General features: G+C 39.0%; 1 protein-coding gene across 1 annotated transcript in view; it reads right to left on the reverse strand.

Moving 5' to 3' along the window:
* BMY2 (beta-amylase 2) overlaps positions 1 to 18,053 on the reverse strand; it is a 37,306-nt gene extending 19,253 nt beyond the window's left edge. The window contains exons 1-4 of the mRNA XM_089981578.1: positions 17,389 to 18,053; positions 14,837 to 15,061; positions 10,212 to 10,292; positions 9,751 to 9,951 (exon numbers count right to left, since the gene is read on the reverse strand). Coding sequence (XP_089837704.1) covers positions 9,751 to 9,951; positions 10,212 to 10,292; positions 14,837 to 15,061; positions 17,389 to 17,736 — 855 coding nt within the window. The 5' untranslated portion in view covers positions 17,737 to 18,053. The remainder of the gene's footprint in view (positions 1 to 9,750; positions 9,952 to 10,211; positions 10,293 to 14,836; positions 15,062 to 17,388) is intronic.
* Positions 18,054 to 20,176: the final 2,123 nt, after the last annotated feature.

The raw sequence follows: 20,176 nt of genomic DNA on the forward strand, positions 1-20,176 counted from the left end.
AGGCGAAGGCCATGCAGGATGGAATGGATGCACTGCTTTCTAGGGGAACATGGGACTTAGCCGATCCTCCGCATGATGCTGATATTGTTGGTTGTAAATGGGTCTATACTATTAAGTATAACTCAGATGGATCAATTGAAAGGTTTAAAGCCCACCTAGTTGCTAAAAGCTATACTCAAACCTATAGAGTGGACTTCTTTGAAACATTCTCTCTTGTTGCTTGCCTTGGGACTATTCATCTTGTTTTGTCAATTGCAGTGCACCATGGTTGGTCTCTATGTCAGCTTGATGTGAAAAATGTGTATGGAGACTTGGAGGAGACAATTTCCAAGCATCAACCTCTGGGGTTTGAAATTCAGGGAGAGTGTTAGAAGGTATGCAAGTTGAACAAGGCAATCTATGGTCTTAAACAGAGTCCGCATGCATGGTTCTCCAAGCTGGTTGAGGTCATGTCAGCATTTGGGTTTACCCGATTAGCTTTTGATCACTCTCTTTTTATTAAAAAGACTTGTGCAGGGACTATGGTTATGATAGTATATGTTGATGACATTATAGTCACGGAAAGCAGTGAAAAAGACATCTCTGAGACAAAGTCCCATCTTCAGAAACACTTTGTGACTAAGGATCAAGGACCACTCGGATATTTCATAGGCATAGAGGTTGCAAGGAGTAAAGAAGGATTGGTTGGGGCCAAACCTGCAAGGATTCCTATGGATCCTAAGGCTCATCTGTTTGATGAAAATCAGAGTATGTGGACAATAGCCGTTATCGCTCCTTGGTTGGCAAGCTACTATATGTGATTGTGACCAGACCTGACATATCTTTAGCCGTGAGCAAGGTAAGTTAGTTTATGGACAAACCTACAAAGGCTCACTGGGAGGCTGCAATGTTGATTCTCAAATATCTAAAGTTCTCCCTGGTAAAGGACTATGGTTTAAACAAAACCCTTCGTTAGATGTTACTGCCTATTCAGATGCAGATTATATAGGGTCGGTTGTTGATAGAAAGTTGACAACTGGATTCTGTGTGTTTGTTGGAGGGAATCTAGTTACTTGGAGAAGTAAGAAACAAACTGTTGTTGCCAGGTCGAGCGCTGAGTCAGAGTATCGGGCTATGGCTCAAACTGCTGCAGAGATGATGCAGATTAAATCTGTGTTGACTGATCTTCAAGTGAAAGTTTCATTACCTATGGTTATGATATGTGATAATAGAGTTGTTACTTATATTGCTAATAACCCAGTGTTTCATGAAAGGACAAAGCATATTGAGGTGGATTGTCACTATGTACGTGACTTGGTACAGACTGGGTACATTTGTACCAAGCACATATCTTCGGAGAACCAAATTGCTGATGTCTTCACTAAACCCCTAGCTAGTTCTAATTTTTCAAAATGTTGTGAGAAGTTGATCATTATTGATATATATGCTACAGCTTGAGGGGGACTGTTGAGAAGCAGTCACCGTATATAGAGTATATCTCGTATATTTTATTGTAGCAAAGGGTATTATTGTAAATAATATGTTTCTGCCTAATCTCTCTATTTAAGTGAGATTAGACCTAACGAGGAGTAACGATTCTCTCTCTCTCTCTCTCTCTCTCTCTCTCTCTCTCTCTCTCTCTCTCTCTCTCTCTCTCTCTCTCTCTCTCTTGTTTTACTTGAAATCCTAGCCGACTTCAACACCTACTAAACATACCATGCATTGCTATAATCAAGAGAAGAAGCTTGTAGAACCCTATGCAATATGGGTACTTCTAGAAGGGTGCCCAAGGGTATTGGTAGTGGTACATCATGGGAATAGGCTGAACAAGTTTCGGGTCTGACCAAACGCAGGTCAGACCCATTACATGTTATGTGGGATCATTTCATTCATTCCCATAGAGTGCTAGCTATATAAATATATATATATATAGAGAGAGAGAGAGAGTATTGTGTAGCTTCCAGAACGTCCTAGACAATTTTTAAAAAATGTACTCTTTTTTAAATTTATAACTAGAAGAAACAGCATCTGACACGATGACCTGGTCACGTTGGCTTAGCCTGCCATACCTACGGTTGTCATGCCAGAAGCATAAAACTCTGAGGCTAGGACCCCTGCCCCCAAGGCCTATGGTAGACATTGGCTTACGCTGAGGGGTGACGCACATTAGAATCAAACCATGACTGCCTGTCTAGCAGCCAAGGCCCCACCCCACTAGGACATCCCCCCTCAAGGCTTTAAAAAATGTACCTGCATGTGTTTTTTGCTTAATCTAAATCTGTAGATGTGTTTATCATTTCTTGTTCACTAAAACCGTGCTTTGGATTAAATCAATTTAACAAGAATTCTTGTTTTTTTAGTTAATCAAGTTTTTGGTGTAATATGAACTGTTGATCTTTTTTTGTTGAACTAAAAACACATCTAAACATGAAAAATGTTTAAACTAATGCAGGTTTTCAAATAAATAAAGCATATAGATCACATCTATAGGTTTAGATTGAGCAAAAACATTTGGGAGATAAATCGTATGGAAGCTACACATTACTCTCTCTCTCTCTCTCTCTCTCTCTCTCTCTCTCTCTATATATATATATATATATATATATATATATATATATATATAAAGAGAGAGAGAGAGAGAGAGAGTTTGGGTATGGATCAGGTATGGCTCTCCATTAGGATCCATATTAGAAATTTGAAAACAAAAGCCCCTGAATAGAAATTTTTTAAATGGTAAGGGGTTGAATGAAATTTTTGAAATGAAGGGAGGGATTTTATTTTTTTTAATAAAAAAAGAGGGTGGGGGAATCAAAGGGGGCTTTAGTCCCCTCTCCCTCTCTAGGGCAGATGTGGAGAAGAAGAAGAAGAGGGTGTGAAGGATTTGAATATCTTTTTAACAAAAAGGAGGGTGGGGGAACAAAAGGGGGCTTAGGCCCCTCTCTCTCTCTCTCTTATTTTTCTTCCTCCTCTTCCTCTTTCTTCTTCTTCCTTCTCCTTCTCTTTTTCTTTTTCTTCTTCCTCCCTGCCCTTCGACCCAGGTCAAAAGTAAAAAAAAAAGTAAAGTTATTTGGGTCAGGTCAAGGTTGGACCCGATCCAGACCAGCACATACCCGTATTAGGTCTGGTACCCATACCCACGTAGGGCCGTGTCGACACGGGTACACTTGCCTGTTGGTCGTGTTTATGTATCACATATATATAGAGAGAGAGAGTCACTAGAATATGAGAGCTTAAAATATGAGAACTAATGTGTGATCTGCAATTTTCATGATTTTTTTATTCTTTTCTCTTGAATCTAACCTTACAGATGTGATCTACATGCTTGGTTTTATAAGAGCACACTCTTGAATCATCCCATTTTGATGCATAAATGAGATTTTTTTGAGGCTTCAAAATCAATGGCTCATATTCTTCATAAATATTCAAGAATTCAAAAATCATATTTTTTTCATCAAAAAATACATGATCCAATGGTTGATTCCTAGCAATTTATCATGCCAAGCACATCTACATGGTTGGATTTGCAAAAAAAGTGTTGGAAATGCCCATATTTCCAGTTCTCATATTCTAGTGACCACACACACACACACACACACACACACACACACACACACACACACACACACACACGTGCATACATACTTTTCTAAAGAAACATACATATATATATACATAAATATATATTCATATGCATATACACATGGTCATACCCCTGTACTCATGCTTTTAAAAATTCCAGTGTTGTACTTTAAATACCTGTACCGACACTCATACCTGCACCCATATCTATGTGGCATAGGTAGAACCTTAATCTAAGACACTACCCTACTAGCTTTTGGTGCCAAAGAATGAGAATTCCCCTTAAATAACTATTTACACTATGAGTAACAACAGGGCTCAATCCAATAAAGTTGAATATTTCTCGATCATCTCTTCCATCTTGGTTTCCATTAAATAAAATAGGAATATCAATTTCTTTGATGACACTGGTAAAAAAAACAGTTGTAGCTAGAACCTTCAGATCCCAAACATTCCATGCTCTTATCTCCATTATTTAGACCTATGTAACATGAACAATTCTAAAGGACAGCCTGCGTCGCACATGCACCAATGCAACACTTAGACATGCCTTCCTTTTTGTCAAGTGAAATCAACCACATTAAGGTTCATTTATGTTTGAAAGTGAATTCAGGCTTTTTTTTTTAGAAGAATGAAAAAGATTTATCAAAGAGTTCAAGTTGTGAGGACGATGCGTCATCATGCACCCGAAGAACAAAGTTTAGAACATCTAATATACGGACTCAATTGTTGCTTTCCAATCCATGACTTGTCAGCATGGGGCCACCTTCCAACTACAACAAAATAAAGATCATGTTGTACAATATAAACAATAGCAGGAAGGGACGCTGACTGGTTACGAAAAAGCCGATTGTTCCTTTCTTCCCACACGCACCACCAAGCGAAGAAAAGCCACCACTTCCATATTTCCCTCCATTTTGGCGATCGAAAAAACTTTTCTGGGCCTACGAGAAGCACCTGAAGCAAAAGGCAGAGTCAACATCTATTCTCAAATCAGACCAAGTGACAAAATGGCCTGGAAGAAAGGACAGAACCACAAGAGGTGGGATGCCGATTCCAAGTCTCTTCTGCACATGGGCACTAGCTTGCAAGTTGGCAGCCCAGTCGTTGAAGGTGATTTAGGGTATTAATGTAGCCGCCCATTAAAGTCCATGCGAAAAAAGTAGCCCTGGGTGAAGGCCCCCCAGTACCACAATGAATCATGCGGGAGCTGTTGAGCTCCCAGTTTATAGTGTTGCCGAGTAGCATGAAGCAACTGTGAATTGACAATCCTTGGTGAGTGTCCAACGAACTGCACAAAGAGGTGAAAGGTCTTGGTTGTGCCTTTCCAAATAAGGGAGCCTCTTCTCCAAGAGTTGTTTTGCCAAGAGTTGACTGAGTCGTGAAGGTTATATTTATGTTTGAAGAAGATGACCCAGGGAGCCTGGTCAGCCAGTAAATGCCACCACCACCTCATTAGCAAGGCCAAATCCATATTGGACAGCTTATAGAGCCCTAGACCCCCTCTGTCCTTGGGGTTAGTAACATTGTCCCATGCAACAAAAGCCTTGCTTGGAGCCATGCCACCCCACAGGAAAGACTAAAGGTGAGCATTTAGTTTCTTCTCGATTTTCTTGGGCGTGAACAGGAGGGCCATTTGGTACAAGGGAAAAGATTGGAGGACATGCTTGACGAGAATGGCTTTTATAAGCTTTGAGAGAAGTCTTGCATTCTAGAGATGGGTTTTACTTTACCATTGATTTTGTTGTCAATGTTGTTCCAAGCCCTGCTGGTGGTGTGACCAATAGATATTTCGAAACCAAGGTAGTCCGATAGCAGTTCTGAACTTTTGCACCCAAAATTGTTTTGAGTGACCAAAAACCAGATGGCACTTTTCCACATTGACAGAGAGACCGAAGGTAGTCTCGAACACCTTGAGCAATAACCAGACCCTCGTTATTTGAGGGGAGGAAGCAGAGATGAAGATCATCACATCATCTGCATATTGAATCGGCCAGATAAATTGAGGTCTTCAATAAATCCCAAACTGATGGCTTTAAGAAAGAGAGCATTGAGGCATTCGTCCACTATGTTGAATAAGAGAGCAGATAAGGGCCACAGTTGACAGAGTCCCCTTTCCATCCTGAAATAATCACCTGTTACACCGTTGATGGAGAGAGCAATCTGGGCTATAGAAATCAACTCCTTTATCCAGCTTTAAAAATGGTTTGGGAAACCCATCTACGAGAGGGCAAACATGAGGAAAGGCCAACATACAGTGTCGAAGGCTTTGGAAATATCCAGTTCGAGGATGAAAGTCGGATGCCCCCGCTGTTGGAGTGAGTGCATGATTTCATTTGCTAAAAGGCTGCAACAATGGATTTTGCAACCCAAGAAGAAAGTTCCTTGGAATGGGGATATAACAGCCAACAAGACCATTATATTGTCCAGGATTTTGGTGATGATCTTGTAGGGGCTGCGAAGGAGGGAGACGGGCTTAAAGTGTGAGACATTCTTCGCATTACCCTCTTTAGGAATGAGGATGAGTACGGATTTGATGAACTCTTTAAGTAGAACACCATTCTTGAAGAACTCAAACCCCAAGCCGAATACATCAGACTTGCATCCATCCCAGAAATGCTTGTAAAAGCTTGTGGGAATACCGTCAGGGCCTGCAACCTTCCCAGATTGTGAGGACCACAGAGCTTAATGACTGCTGAAGAGACGATACTGCTGAAACAGACAGTTTGAGGAGTGGGAGATGAGAGATGGAACCCCTATCAGGTTTAATGTTGCTGAAAAGCATCTGAAAGTGGTGAGTAGCAGCCAGAAGGACATCTGCACCCGAATACCACTGAGTGTCAATTTGTAGAATACGGATATAGTTCAGTCAATGACGGTGGGAAGCGAGCATGTGAAAATATTTCGAGTTTTGATCGCCCTGCTTAAGTTATCGAATTCTGCTTCATCTATTTTATTTCTTTCCGAACTCGCCATTCCTTGATGGCGCATGAGAGGGAAGTGAGATGTTCATTGGTAATTTGGCTAATATTTGAGCATGTTGAGGCCAAGTTATCATCCTGAGATTAAAGGAGAGTTGAGTCTCCCATCTATCTATGTCTACAAATCAGTTTCCACCTTGTTCCTTGATGAACTCCTTTATGATTCTGCAAATGAGTTTAAACTTGGTGGCTAATAAAAAAGCTGCCCATCTTTCGGGTACTTCAGACGACCACCAAAGAGAAACATGATCCTTGAAGTTTGATAATCGAAGCCACCAATCCTCAAAAAACGCCCTTTAATTCTTGAGTTTCTGTTGAATTCCAGAATAACCAGACCATGATCGGATGCCACTCTTGGTCCAATGAAACAAAGAAGATCATGGAAGGAGCTAAGAAAATCCATTAAAACAAGGGCTCTATCAAGTTTTTGCAGGCAAGGAGGTTGTCGATTAACTGAAAGTGGATTCAGTTAACCCTAACCAAGTCCAATTTTATCTAATATCACACACACACACACACACACACACACACACACACACACACACACACACATATATATATATAGAGAGAGAGAGAGATGGGTAGGTGCAAAATTGATCGATGAAAAAAATGATATTTGGAGCCTCGAAATTCTACAAAGATTTTGGACCATTGATTTTTTGAACCTTATAAAAACCCACCCATGTGTCGGAATCGAACACTTCAATAGCTGATCCCTATACAATCAAGTACAAAGATCATATCTGTATAGTCAGAATTTAAAAATAAAACAAAAAAAAAAACTGAAAAACTCATTTAGCACATATGATTTAGCACCTATCGTTTTGCATCTACCCATTACTCTCTCTATATATATACACACACAAACCCCTGCACCCAAGTTTTTTGAAATTGTCATGTCACACCCTTTGCACCCGCACCAGTATCCGCATCCGCACCTATGTGACAGATTTAGATCAAAAGATTTCCATGACAAACCTATACCTCTATAGTAAGCCAAGTCTGCCATTATCAAATTTTAAAATTGCTTCAATTACATAATATTTATCAAAAGTTCAGCACATACAATGTTGTAAAAATTGTATCGTACTGTATAATACAATAGAATATTGAATTACTGGTCTATAAACAAATATGATTCATCAAAAATAAGTAAAAATAAGATTATCAGGTCGTATCGAGTATCAACTCGTACCTATATATGAGTATGAGTTGATGAATGCTAGTGAACTAATATTTTTCAGTGGTCAAAGGGTGGCATCCAGCCACTTTTGCTGGGAGGAGAATTAGGCTAAAAAGTGACAACTTGACCCTATTTCCACACCTAAAACTCAAAAACAACTCCCTTTAATGTCTTTTGGGCCAAATTACCATAAAACTTTTTTTATTTTCCCAAAATCGAGCCACAGCTATGTCACATAGGTGCGGGTACGGGTGCGAATGTGGCGATGCGGCGCTTTAAAAAAACTTTGGTGCGGGGAGGGTATATATATATAATTTTTAACAGTTTTAAGTTAACACTACGGGTATTTGTGTGCATTTATGTATTTATATATATAATATAGATAAAAATGGACTTGATTGGGATTAACTGAATCTACTTTTGGATAGAAATGGACCTCAGTGTGGTGGACTTCACCTAACACAAAGGAAGTTGTGTCCAAGTGTCGCACCCGCCTGGGTACGGGTACGGGTGCGACGCAGGTGCGGTGCCCTGTTAGAAGAGTCCATGTGACATAGAGCCACAGAAGATGTTTTCCGAGAGATCTACTAAACCGCCTCCAAGGAGATATTTTGCATAAGTATATTTACAAACCAAGACCTAAGGAAGTATTTTCTAGGGAGTAGGGACCTACCACAGTGCAAGCTCTAAGGGTTTTTTGTGCAACGATGTCCAATTTGGGAAAAGGGGTCTTAAAGCTCAAAAACATGAGGTAAAGGGTTGAATCTAACTTTTTGAAAAAGAGTTTTTTGCATGGATGGTTTTTTTCTTAGAGAATGATTTCTTTAAAAACCTAGCATTACTTGCAGGTGTAAGAGAACAATCAATTGGTTAATCAATGCAGGCATCACGATAAAGAGATTTATGAATGGATTTCTCAAATGAAGCACTGTTGACTGACATAAGGCAAAATGTTGTGTCATGCACTTTTAAAAAACTGCAGAATTTGTGAAGTGACAAATAAATGAATGTTATAGGAACTTCTTGCAGCCACGTACTCTCTCTCTCTCTCTCTCTCTCTCTCTCTCTCTCTCTCTCTCTCTCTCTCTCTCTCTCTCTCTCTCTCTCTCTCTCTCTCTCTCTCATGGTTGGAGACTAACTATTTGATATTTTGCCTCTAAGAGGCCACGACTAATTGGTGGTCGTTGGTGTGGCGCAGAGGGCTATGATGGTCAAGAAGAGGGGCTTGGGCATCTGAGCAAAATTCAAATTGATGATGTTGCATGTCCAATTTTTGTGGCTTTTTGCATGATATGCATACTCAAGTGTGAACCAATTTTTTTTGTTCTGAATGTTTCCCGAAACTAATTGGTAATTGCTTAATTGTGGAAAAACTATTATGCTTGTGATCATAGATGCACTCTACATGGTTACCATCTCCTTAATTCTTTTTTTATATAGTTTTATCATTTCAGTTGATATACATGCATAGGCCTTGGTTATTTGACAGTAAATTTAATTTCTTTTCAACCCAAATTTTCTGATGTCACATAAGCAAGGTAATAATCTTTTCACATTTTTTAAACCTGATCTTCTCATGTCACACAAACAAGAAAAATTTTCATGAAAAGATTTCTTATATGAAAACTTCTCATATGTAAAAAAAAAATCCTATGAGATATTATTCCCACTTCCAAACATGTCCTAAGAGAGTAGGCAGGTCATGACATGAAAGAAAGAAAGTCAATCCCTTAATTTGCAATTCCAAAACCACTTAAATGGTTCAACAAGCCTAATTCTTACTCTAGTATCAGAACAAAAGGTTTGTATTTGGGTAACCACCCCATGGAAGCTAGGAAATGAACCATCAGTAGAAGGTAAACACATTAAAGGGAACTCCTACTTCTTGTGCTCCTACAGACTGTATAAAAGAACACAGAATAATATAGTCTATCAATGAATCTGCATTAGTATCAACGAGCAAACACCAAATTATAGCAAAGCAAATCAATGACCTAAGCTACTCAAACTTGAGGAAAGAAAGAATACCTGCAATTTGAGTTTGACTTCTCGGACAATATTAAATAGGTCCCTATAGCCAGACCATTGGTAATTTTGCGGCCAACTTTCAACAATTCCCCACCAGCAATCCACAACCACACCATCAACATTTAGAGATTTAAGATGCCTTAGATCACGTCGCAAGCCATCTGGATCAACCAATTGGCAGAAGCCATTGATAATACCAAGCTACAGCAGTAATATTAAACAAAAAGAGTAAACGAAACATTTGAAAATTGCAAATTTTAGATATAAAACTGCATGAAAATAGAGTACCAAAAAGATAAATAGCAAAATATATGGTTTTAAATTCATTGATGGAAAAGAAAAGAAAAGAAAGGAAACCATCTCATGTGGGAACAAACAAGAATGACATTCAACCCTGATTCCAATTGATACTCATTGATATTATATGGTTTGGTTGGTCAATCAGTACATCAAACACTTACAGGAAGCATAACATAAACCGGTATATATGCACTTTCAGCAATATTGTTGTCTGGCACCCCATGACAAAAATCCTGCATATGCTGCACATACAGTAACATGAACTCAGTAAACACACTGAAACAGTTTATTCAGCATCATTGCTGTAACTATTATTTTATCTAGTATCACACGTCAAAAATGACGATGATATGTGAATCCTGATATAACGGAAATGGAAAAAATCAAGAGAGTATTAAAACAACACTATAAATAAATGCTCCACATGATACAACAAACAAAATTAATGATCACAGGGAAATAGTTTTGCAGCTATTGAGGCCAAAAAAGTTGCTCTAGCAAAGGGGGTGGCAATGGCCCAGTTGCTTGAACTTGAACCAGTTAATTTAATAAATGTCAAAAAAGCACAAGACCATTAATGATATCAAATTACTAACTACTATAGTGTGGACTGTTGATTTCTTTGAAATTCAAGCATAAAAGAGCCACTTTGAGCGAGTAAGAAACCATGAAATACAACTGATGGATATGGGGGATTTCATCCTTTTGTTTGACTAGTTGGAAGGGAAGGTTTCGGACTAAGATAAGTTTCAACATCATCTTCATAACTCAATTTGGAAAAAGGGGATCAAACTACAATAAGTTCTCCTAACCCACCAATAATGGAAGACGAGGACCCAACCAGCTGTTTGGTGGGTTGGAAGAAAGGGGATTAGACTATAGTGAACTTCAACATCATCATCTTCTTCTTTTTCTTATAAAGGGAGCACAACATTTAACATAGATCATTACTGCAATGAAACTGCTTTTCCTTAAAACAAGACTAGCCCCACAACTAGGAGCCTAGGCTACCTAGGTGTCAAGTCCAAGGCACCTAGTTGGCCTGGAGTCCAATTAGGTTGCCTAATCTTCCCTGACCTAGCAGTGAGCGCATTTTAGGTTTCCTTTTCTGATCTCCCTCTCTCTCAGCCAAAGAAGAAGAAGTAGGTCAAGGCCCTCTCTCTCTCTCCTATGGGTGCATAAGATATCTAACAAAAAGCCAATATTCTCGCTTCCACTTCTACTCATGCAGATGCTTCACTCTAAGACGAAGGCCAGGATCTCCAACTAAGGCCTCAAAATAATTGCTCAGTGAAAAGGAGGTAGGGGATGCAAGAAATGAGAAATTCATAGAAAATTGCCTCTCTCTCTTTCTCTCTCAGCCCCATGCCCCCTTGCTCCTCATCATCATCTTCTTATCCTTCTTCTTTGCCTAAGACTGAGAGACAGAGAGAGAGAGAAATACACAGACACAGATATATATATTATCTATGTGATAATATAACATATTTCTTAGTCTTAGGCTCTTAGCTTTTAGGGTGTATACTTTAGAGTTTAGAGTTATAGGATTTAGGATACTAGATGGCATGCAGTACTTATCTTGCATTTGTACTATGAATCGAAGGGTATGAATGTTACACATGTAATTATATTTTAATTGTTTACCTTCGTTCCTAAATTATGTGTTTTTTAAGTTTCAGTTGTTAACTTCATAAACTGTGTTCAATGTGTTCTCATTATTTTTCAGATTTTTTGTAATTATTGTGATTTTTTATCATTTTTTTGGGGGGGGACTCGACTAGGCCGACTTAGTCCCACCTAGGTTCCGACACGGACCTTTAGGGGCCTGGCGCCCAGGCGTCAACTAGCACTTTTGGCTACATAGGGAAGAACAATTTCAATTGATAATACCCTGTAAACTGTTCAACTTAAAGAGTCTGTACACATAATAAAACCCCACCAAGCAGTAAAAAGCAAAAACATCACAACAAATCCCAAAACTAATGTTCAAAAATGTTTGAAACAATACAACTCCAAGTAGTTGAAGGCAGAACCAAAGACTATTATGTCATTCGCAAATGGAAATGCATTCAACAAAGTCTGCTTCCTTCCATCACATGAAAGTGCAAATTCTTTTGAATATATATTTATCTATATAGTCAGAGGCGCATGTTTTCATCCTCCATAAACATGTCATAACCTGCCAAACATGCCAGCACCCATCTTCCCAGACTTTGTGGCGGTTAGAAACCTGCCGAATTTCCTAAAATTAGAGGGGCTTGGCCATGCAAGTATTTTTACCATTTTGTTACTTATCTCATTCCTCCAAGTATTCTAATGCAGCAAGGCTGGAAGCCAGCATAGTCAGTGTTATATAGGATTGTGTCACCACCACCATGGTTTTCAGACTTGTTGCTACTCAAAAGGTGCAACAAACCATTGCAGGTCAACCTGTGAATAGGCTGAGACACCTTAAATGAGGAACCTAGAGTGTCAAAATTCAAGGTTGATTTTCTCTCAAAAAGAAATTCAAGGTTGACTACGTTTTGCCAAGAGTATGCCAAGTTTCTGCACGACTTGCCAACTCAACCTGAATCATGAGTTAAGTCATGATTCAGATGAGTCTTGTCAAACATAATTCAAAGATTATATTTGATGTTTTATGAATTTGAGTCTTTTTTTATGTTTTTCTGTTTCACGTGATAAAAATAAAACGAGGATTCTTATTTTCCCCCTTTTTTTTATTTAGCATATAAGATTAGTTGCTTTTTAGCCATTATCGCATATGCATATGGAAAAATACTTTGGGCGCATGTCACCAATGACACGACCCGATACGGGGTGCGACACTGTTACTTTACGACACGAGGTGGACACGGGTTTGACTGCATCCAACACGGTCAAACCCGTGTCATGGATTTTCCACACCAACTTTTCAAAAACAAAATTGGAAAAAAAAAGTAAGAACAACACATAAAGTTGTCCCTTTTTTTTCTGCAACAACTGTTGCACAGCACAATGGTTGCACTCTGCACAATGCAGACAGCAGTCAACATTGATTGCACAGTTGAATAGCTGGCTGCATGATTCACCTTTTTTATAGTTGAAGAAAAGGTCAGCAATCCTCCACTCTAGTCGATATAGGACTAAATTCATGCTCTCATCCTTTCATTGTAGCCATCCATCACTTATGGATGCATAAATTAAACCCTTAAGGACTTGCATCATCAAGAATATGCATGTCCATAATTTACAATCAAAAGTAAATAATTTCTTAGAAGTTACAAACTGCAGCCTTTTCAATATATATATATATGTGTGTGTGTGTGTGTGTGTCCTATTTTTGAGAAATTTCTCGAATCTGTGTCACGTACGCGAGTCACATATCCATATCTGCCTGTGTCTTTGTGACATAGACTACACTCACTGGTAGAAATCAATGTTATCTAATTTTTCTAGATTTTTTGGTAGATCAAGCCCTCTAGATATGATCTACATCGTTTATTAGTAAAAGACATGTTCTTTATCATCCAACCCTGTTGTGAAGCAGGTTTTCAAGAGCTTCAAAAACAAATAGCCCATAATGCACAAAAAAATTCTATGATTGAAAAATCGTGTGTTTGCATCCAAGAAAACATAATATAAAATGTGATCCCTAGCAAGTGACATTGTGGGGTCATAGTGATCAGATAAAGGTTGTATCCATGAATTTCTGCTAGAGGGGTACAGTGAGTTGTAGCCAATACTCTCTCTCCACACATGCACACAGGTATATATAGTAATGACAAGGTGCTCTTGGAGCCCCTACTCCCACCTAATAGAAGCTTTAGATTTTCAAATTTCTTGAACTTTTTTTGTTGATCAGACCCTATAGATATGATCTATAAGCATTGTTTAGTAGAAAACAAGTTTTGGATCATGCGATTGTAACATACATGTAGGTTTTTTAAGACCATTAAAAATCAATGGCGCACAACATATCAAAGTTTCATGACTTAAAAAATCCTATTTTTATGTCCAAAAGACATGATCCAAAGCATGATTCCTATCAAATAAACTATGTTGAGTACATCCATAAGGTATGATTGAGAAGATACAACTTACAACTACGATTTATAGTATGCGGGAGTAGGTGCTCAGGAGTGCATTAGTCATGACACATTTTCATAAGGCCCCTGTGGAATACGTCATTGCAGGTGTTTTTAATTGAATCTAAACCTCTAATATGGTTATCATAGTTTGCTTGGTAGAGAACATGTATCAGGTACTCTTCATGCAGAAATGTGTTTCTAGAGAGGTGAAAAATCAATGGCTCATATTGCTCTAAAACTTGTAAAAACATTGAAGCTTTTATTGAATTAATTCAATCTAAATCATGTTGTTTGTGAAATAAGCAATGACAAATGCATCTACAGGTGCAGATTCAACAAAAAGCACCAGCAACCACTCCTTTTTGCAGATGAAAATGGGACATAATTTGTAATCCAAAAATCAGGTTCCAGGTTTGCCAACCAATGTCATACAAATCTTATAATCTATTATTATGTGCATATGTGCCCCTGAACAGCATGCAGACAGTATGTGACCCTATAATACTGCATTCGCCTATTTCTCACTGATACGTAAACTAAGAAGACTGGAAGTTTGAGAGAAACTTGCATGTAAAAGCCAAAACCAGATACTTGTATGCCCACACCATCAAGTTATCACCAAAAAGCCAACTACTCTACTGATATAGCCACAATTCCTTGGAATTCAAACCAACCACACTTTTCTCAAATGACATAAGCAGCATTTACATGCTTGCCTGATCAGCGTCAAGACAGTCAGGTGAGTTGATAGGACTAGCATGTGCATATTTCTCGCTCTTTGGATCTCTATCTGTAACAGCAGCTGAATCAAGAGAGGTTGGGGACAAGCTATCCTCTACTCTAAGAGCAGCAGATGGTGGACAGTCCAGTGAAGTTTTAACAGGGCAGTTTTTTAATGCAGCAGTTGATAAGGGATTATCAACATTCACAGGAAATGATGCCTGCAGAATGAAATGAGTAAACAAGTCAGAAGCTAATAGGCAAGACAGAAAGGCAGTTACTTTCAAAAGAAAAGATAGAAAAGTAGACCCATTAATGTTGACAATGTCACAAGAATGCAATTTTACTGTCAGAAATCAGAATTGTGAACGAGAGATATAAGGCTCGCGCTTTAAAGCACAACCAGCCACATTTTCCAGAAGGAAAATGTTACCCTGTGGGGGGGGGGGGGGGGGGGGCGTAAAGGGGTTTCATGTGAAAACCCCACATCCTACAGGAAAACATGGAGCCCACATGTGTACCATCACAGGCCATGTGGGCCGACCATTTTCCCAAGGCCGCGTTTGTTTCACATCCCACAAGAAAACAATCATTTCCATACAAAAAATGGCTGTAATTCCTGTGAAACAGATGGGCTCTTAGTGAGTTCCTAGGTAAACATGCAGATAGCAACAATATCATTGTAATATTACCTATATTACCTAGGGCTGTCAACGGGTCAGGTCAGGGTTGATCCGGACCAGACCATGTAAGTATTAACCGGGTTCGGGTTCTACCGGGTCACAGAAATAGAATCCCATACCCGGAGCTGCATATTTTAAAATTTTATTTTTATTAAAAACATTTTTAATACTCGGGTCGGGTCATGTACCTGGCAAAAATCGTGACCCAAACCCAGCTCACATATTGCTCGGGTCGGATTTGGGTCGTCCCGAATATTATTCGGGTCGACATTTTCCCTGCCCATACCCATAAAATCGGGTCCAGGTCAGGACGGGTTGGGTACCCGGTACAAAGTGGACCCTTTGACAGCCCTAATATTACCATACACAATTGATTTGCTGCCACCATGGGTATTTTAGTAACTGTAAATAGTTAATGGCATTTACTAGCTGTAAAAGACACGTTTACTATATAGTCATTGGAAGCATAGTGTCACGGGCTTAGAAGCGAAGGCCCCCGCGACATATCTTCGGGTAGTCACAAACACTGAAAGCAGGCCTGGTGAAAACATGGAGGTCCAGAACATATAGAATGTCTTTTAATTTATTTATAAAAGTACTAAACTTACCCATAGTTACTTGATTTGAAAAAGTAACTCTGATAAGTGCAGCTGTTGGGTGTGTGCATGCACACACAAACACATGCACACCCATTTCACACGCACATACACACAACACATGCGGATGCACTTGCATGTATGCACATATAGGCATACATAGTCATGTACATTCTATAAATCAAGTAATTAGTTGTGTGCTGTCACTTGTAAAGGTGTAATTGTGCTTTTGCCAAACTTCCCTGCATTTTTCAATAACTATCAAAATGCCAGTTATGTTTGTATACATGACCGAACCTGATTGCTGGATTGAATTTCAAATTCAAAATTTTCACACACACACACACACACACACACACACACACACACACACACACACACACACACACACACACACACACTGCAAAACAATCATGCATATGTCTACAATAAGTGGATTATGTAAATAATATCAAGCAAGTCGCTGGAAATTAGGTAAAAAATGTAGATAATAATTGCAATTCACTACTTTTGGACTGCTTTAAATGTATGTATCTGATGGCAAGTGCACTTAACACGCCCTTTCTGAATCAGTGACGTACTGACGTTTGGAAATTTCCTAGAAAATGCTATTAGCTAACAGCAAACCAAGATCCCCAACCATTATTCAGCGACAGCATTCAAAAGGTAAGAGTTTCACCCTACTCGTGATCCCGTAATAGTCTAATGACCTCATATTCTCAAGGATCTCCAACTCCAGACAGACCAGAATTCTGTCGCGACTTTGTTGGAAATCCAAAGAAAACCCCCTGAAAATGCGTCTAATTTCGGCACACCAAACATGAATACACCACTCTTACAACTAACAAATTTGTTTGGCGTCAAAGATTCAACCACATTTAGAAAAGACCCGCAATTAAACCGTAGATTGGCAACAGCATCCCCAACTGGATTCCCACATTAGCAGCGGTCAAAAGTCAAAACAGAAAGTCAGGTTTTTGTTACACTCCCCAATACGAGAAGCAACATAAAACAAAACCGAAGAAAGGATGAAAAACCCAAGTTTTGATCATTGTAACCGCTGACATAATCACTACTAACTCCCCTAATTTCAAACTCCTCCACTCAATTGCCACATAAATATCCTTCCACACACACATACAGAGAGAGAGAGAGAGTGACTAGGGTTAGGGCAACGAAACGTGTCCATGGCTATGAATTCTAACAAAAAAGAGAGATGAGAGAGGCAAAAAAAAGAAAAGGGAAAAAGAGGAAACTGAGGTGGCTTACAGCGGAAGGGGTGGGGCGGTAGGTAGTGCCGTCGGGCTCGACGGCCCACCCGGCCTCGCGAGCGAGGGCGGCGAGGACGTCGTTCATGTCGGAGCGGGCCGGCAGGGTGAAGTTACCGTGCTGCCGTAGCCCGGCGAGCATCCGCGACGTGATGGCCCGGCGATGCCGCTCCCGGAGCTTGGTGCGCTCCTTCTCCCTCTCCCTCTCCCTCTCCTTGTTTCCCTTCCCGGGGGCCATGGCCCCCGCCGCCGACGCCGCGGCGAAGCCTCTCGGCCGCCTCTGCAGCGCCGCCGCCGACGGCTGCTGCTCGTCCTGATCGGCGTGATCGAAGTCCGCCTTCACGTCCATCTCTACGCACTGCCTCCCTCCATCTCCTTCTCTTCTCCCTCCGCTTCCGCCCTCCGTCTGCCGCCGTCGATCGCCTTTAAAGACGGAGGCGGTAGCGGCTGCTCCATGGGTGGTGGGCCCTCCCCCTCCTCTCTTTTTTGTTTCTCTTATCACATTAACGACTGCGCGGCGAAAATGGGGAGAATTTTAATTTAGAAGGAAAAAACGATAAACTAGGTTAGGAGGCAGAGGATGAGGCGGAGCGATGAGAGTTTAGGGGAGAGAAGGGTAGGGGTGGAAAGTGCTGCCTTTGGTGGGTTTTCTCTCAGTCATTCATGGATGGGTGAAAATGAAAGTTTTTAGACTTGAGAGACCTCCTTCTCCTGTGACCACTTTTTCTTTTCCAGTTCTGAGCCAAATTTTGTCCTTAATTTCAAAAATATACCCTCACTATTTTTTAACCTTTTAATAAAAATGCTATAAGTTTCTTGAAAACTATCCAATAGAGATGGGTTAATAAATATTATATACTAATAAAATAAAAGTATGAAAATTAATGAGTAGAAATCACTTTTTTCTTCAAAATTTTTTATTTTTTTTAGATTAAATGTGTCGATTTGTGATTGATTGTGATAAGTAATTAAGTTTTTTAAAAGTTCAAAAATCAACCAATGTACCAAAAATCTCATAACATAAAAGATCATATTTTTACATAAGAAAAAGCATATTCCAAAGCTTGATTCTTAGCAAATAAACCATGTTGAACACATCTATGATTTCTAGCTCATTAGTTATGTACCTTCGTTATTAGCCAATATTAACCCTCAAGCATGATTCTTTTGAGCTTTCTACATGTCCTTTTAGAGTTAAAAAAATACTTGTTTACCTTTCTAAAAAGTGTAAATATTTTAGGGATTTAAAGGTAGTATCGTTATTTTATTCAATTTAATTGAGATTTAATCATAAGTCTCTATTAAGTAGTTTTTATAAAAATAAAAGCCCCTATATTAGAAAATTTTAGAAAACACTAAGTTTTTTTTTTTTAACATTAGGCGTAAAAACGTTGGTCTTAGATGAGATTTCTTTTTTTATAGTAAAATGACTAAGTTAAATTGACATTGTGGGTGGACACGTATGCAGAACTTGTGGAACATGACACTTCATTCTCCCGTGAGAAGATGCCCCCAAATGAACATGTAAGTTTTTTTCTTTTTTTAAAATGAGAAAGCGGGGGTTAGTCCCACCTATAAAACCATACCATTGGGATTCGAACTTGCAACGTCCAGGGCAGTGTTGTCGGTATCGGTGCGTATGGGCTTGAACAGAAAATCAATATGATACTGACACGTGTTATGTTTGGATTGACAAGTAATATTATTTAACTATTTTTAGCCGATTCAGAATGTGTTTCACTTGAGAATCGGTATCTGACGATTCACCTGAATGGTTCGCCAATACAAAACGATACAGGTCCGATACTGACAACATTACATTATCACATACAAGAGTGAATCAGGTGAGGGATACCCCCCACATGTTACCATCAGGCTATTTCACAAAGACACGAGGACGAGTGATAGGAGTTTGACTCGCAAGTTTGAAAAAAAAATTCAAATAATAAGACACGATACGGATTTTTTTTAATTTTGTAATCAATGAAAAACTACTTTTTGATATTTTTATTGTTAAAATTTGTTTTTTTCACATAAATAATATTTAAATATTAAAAAAATAATAATAATATTAAAGTATTATTATCCATGCTCCGCAATATCTTCATCCACGTGTCCTCTAGTTTCACCAAGGACACTCCACCAAAATGACGCGTCCCTGTGACAGCCATCAGGGATCCTTTTGATGCTGCTTATTCATGTGAATGGATGGCATTCCAAAATCCAAACCAATGTTGTGTTGTCGATTTGTATACGCCGACATGTATCGTATCGGCAGAAAATTGATATATTTAGCCTCTGACTCGGTTATTTTTTAACAAATATAAAAAGTAGTTAAAACTATTTTTAATATTATTTTAATGGATTTAACACAGCCGTGTTCCTGAATATTTTTTAATTAGTTTTAAACTAATCAAGAATGATTCACTTGAGTATCGGTATTGCCCATTCACTTGAATCGTTTGCCAAACAATACAGGGCCGATACCGATACTGACACCATTGATCCAAACACCATTGTTTCCTATTGTTTACCATTCATTTTACGTGTTCTAGATGTCTTTTTTTTTTTGAAAGGCTTTTTTTTTCTCTAAATGTCATTCATTTAGAGCATTAATGACCCTAAAAAAATGTGGATCTATCTAAAGAAAATGAATGGCATGAACAGAAAATGTATATATATATATATATATATATCCCGAATGTGGCACTTGGTTCGAATGGGCACCTTGAAAGATTGGCTTCGATTGGTTTTCTTTTCCCTTTTGTTTGTTATGATAATTATGATAT

Source organism: Nuphar pumila, chromosome 11 (assembly GCF_984573655.1).
Source record: "Nuphar pumila chromosome 11, dmNupPumi1.hap1.1, whole genome shotgun sequence".
NCBI lineage: Eukaryota > Viridiplantae > Streptophyta > Magnoliopsida > Nymphaeales > Nymphaeaceae > Nuphar > Nuphar pumila.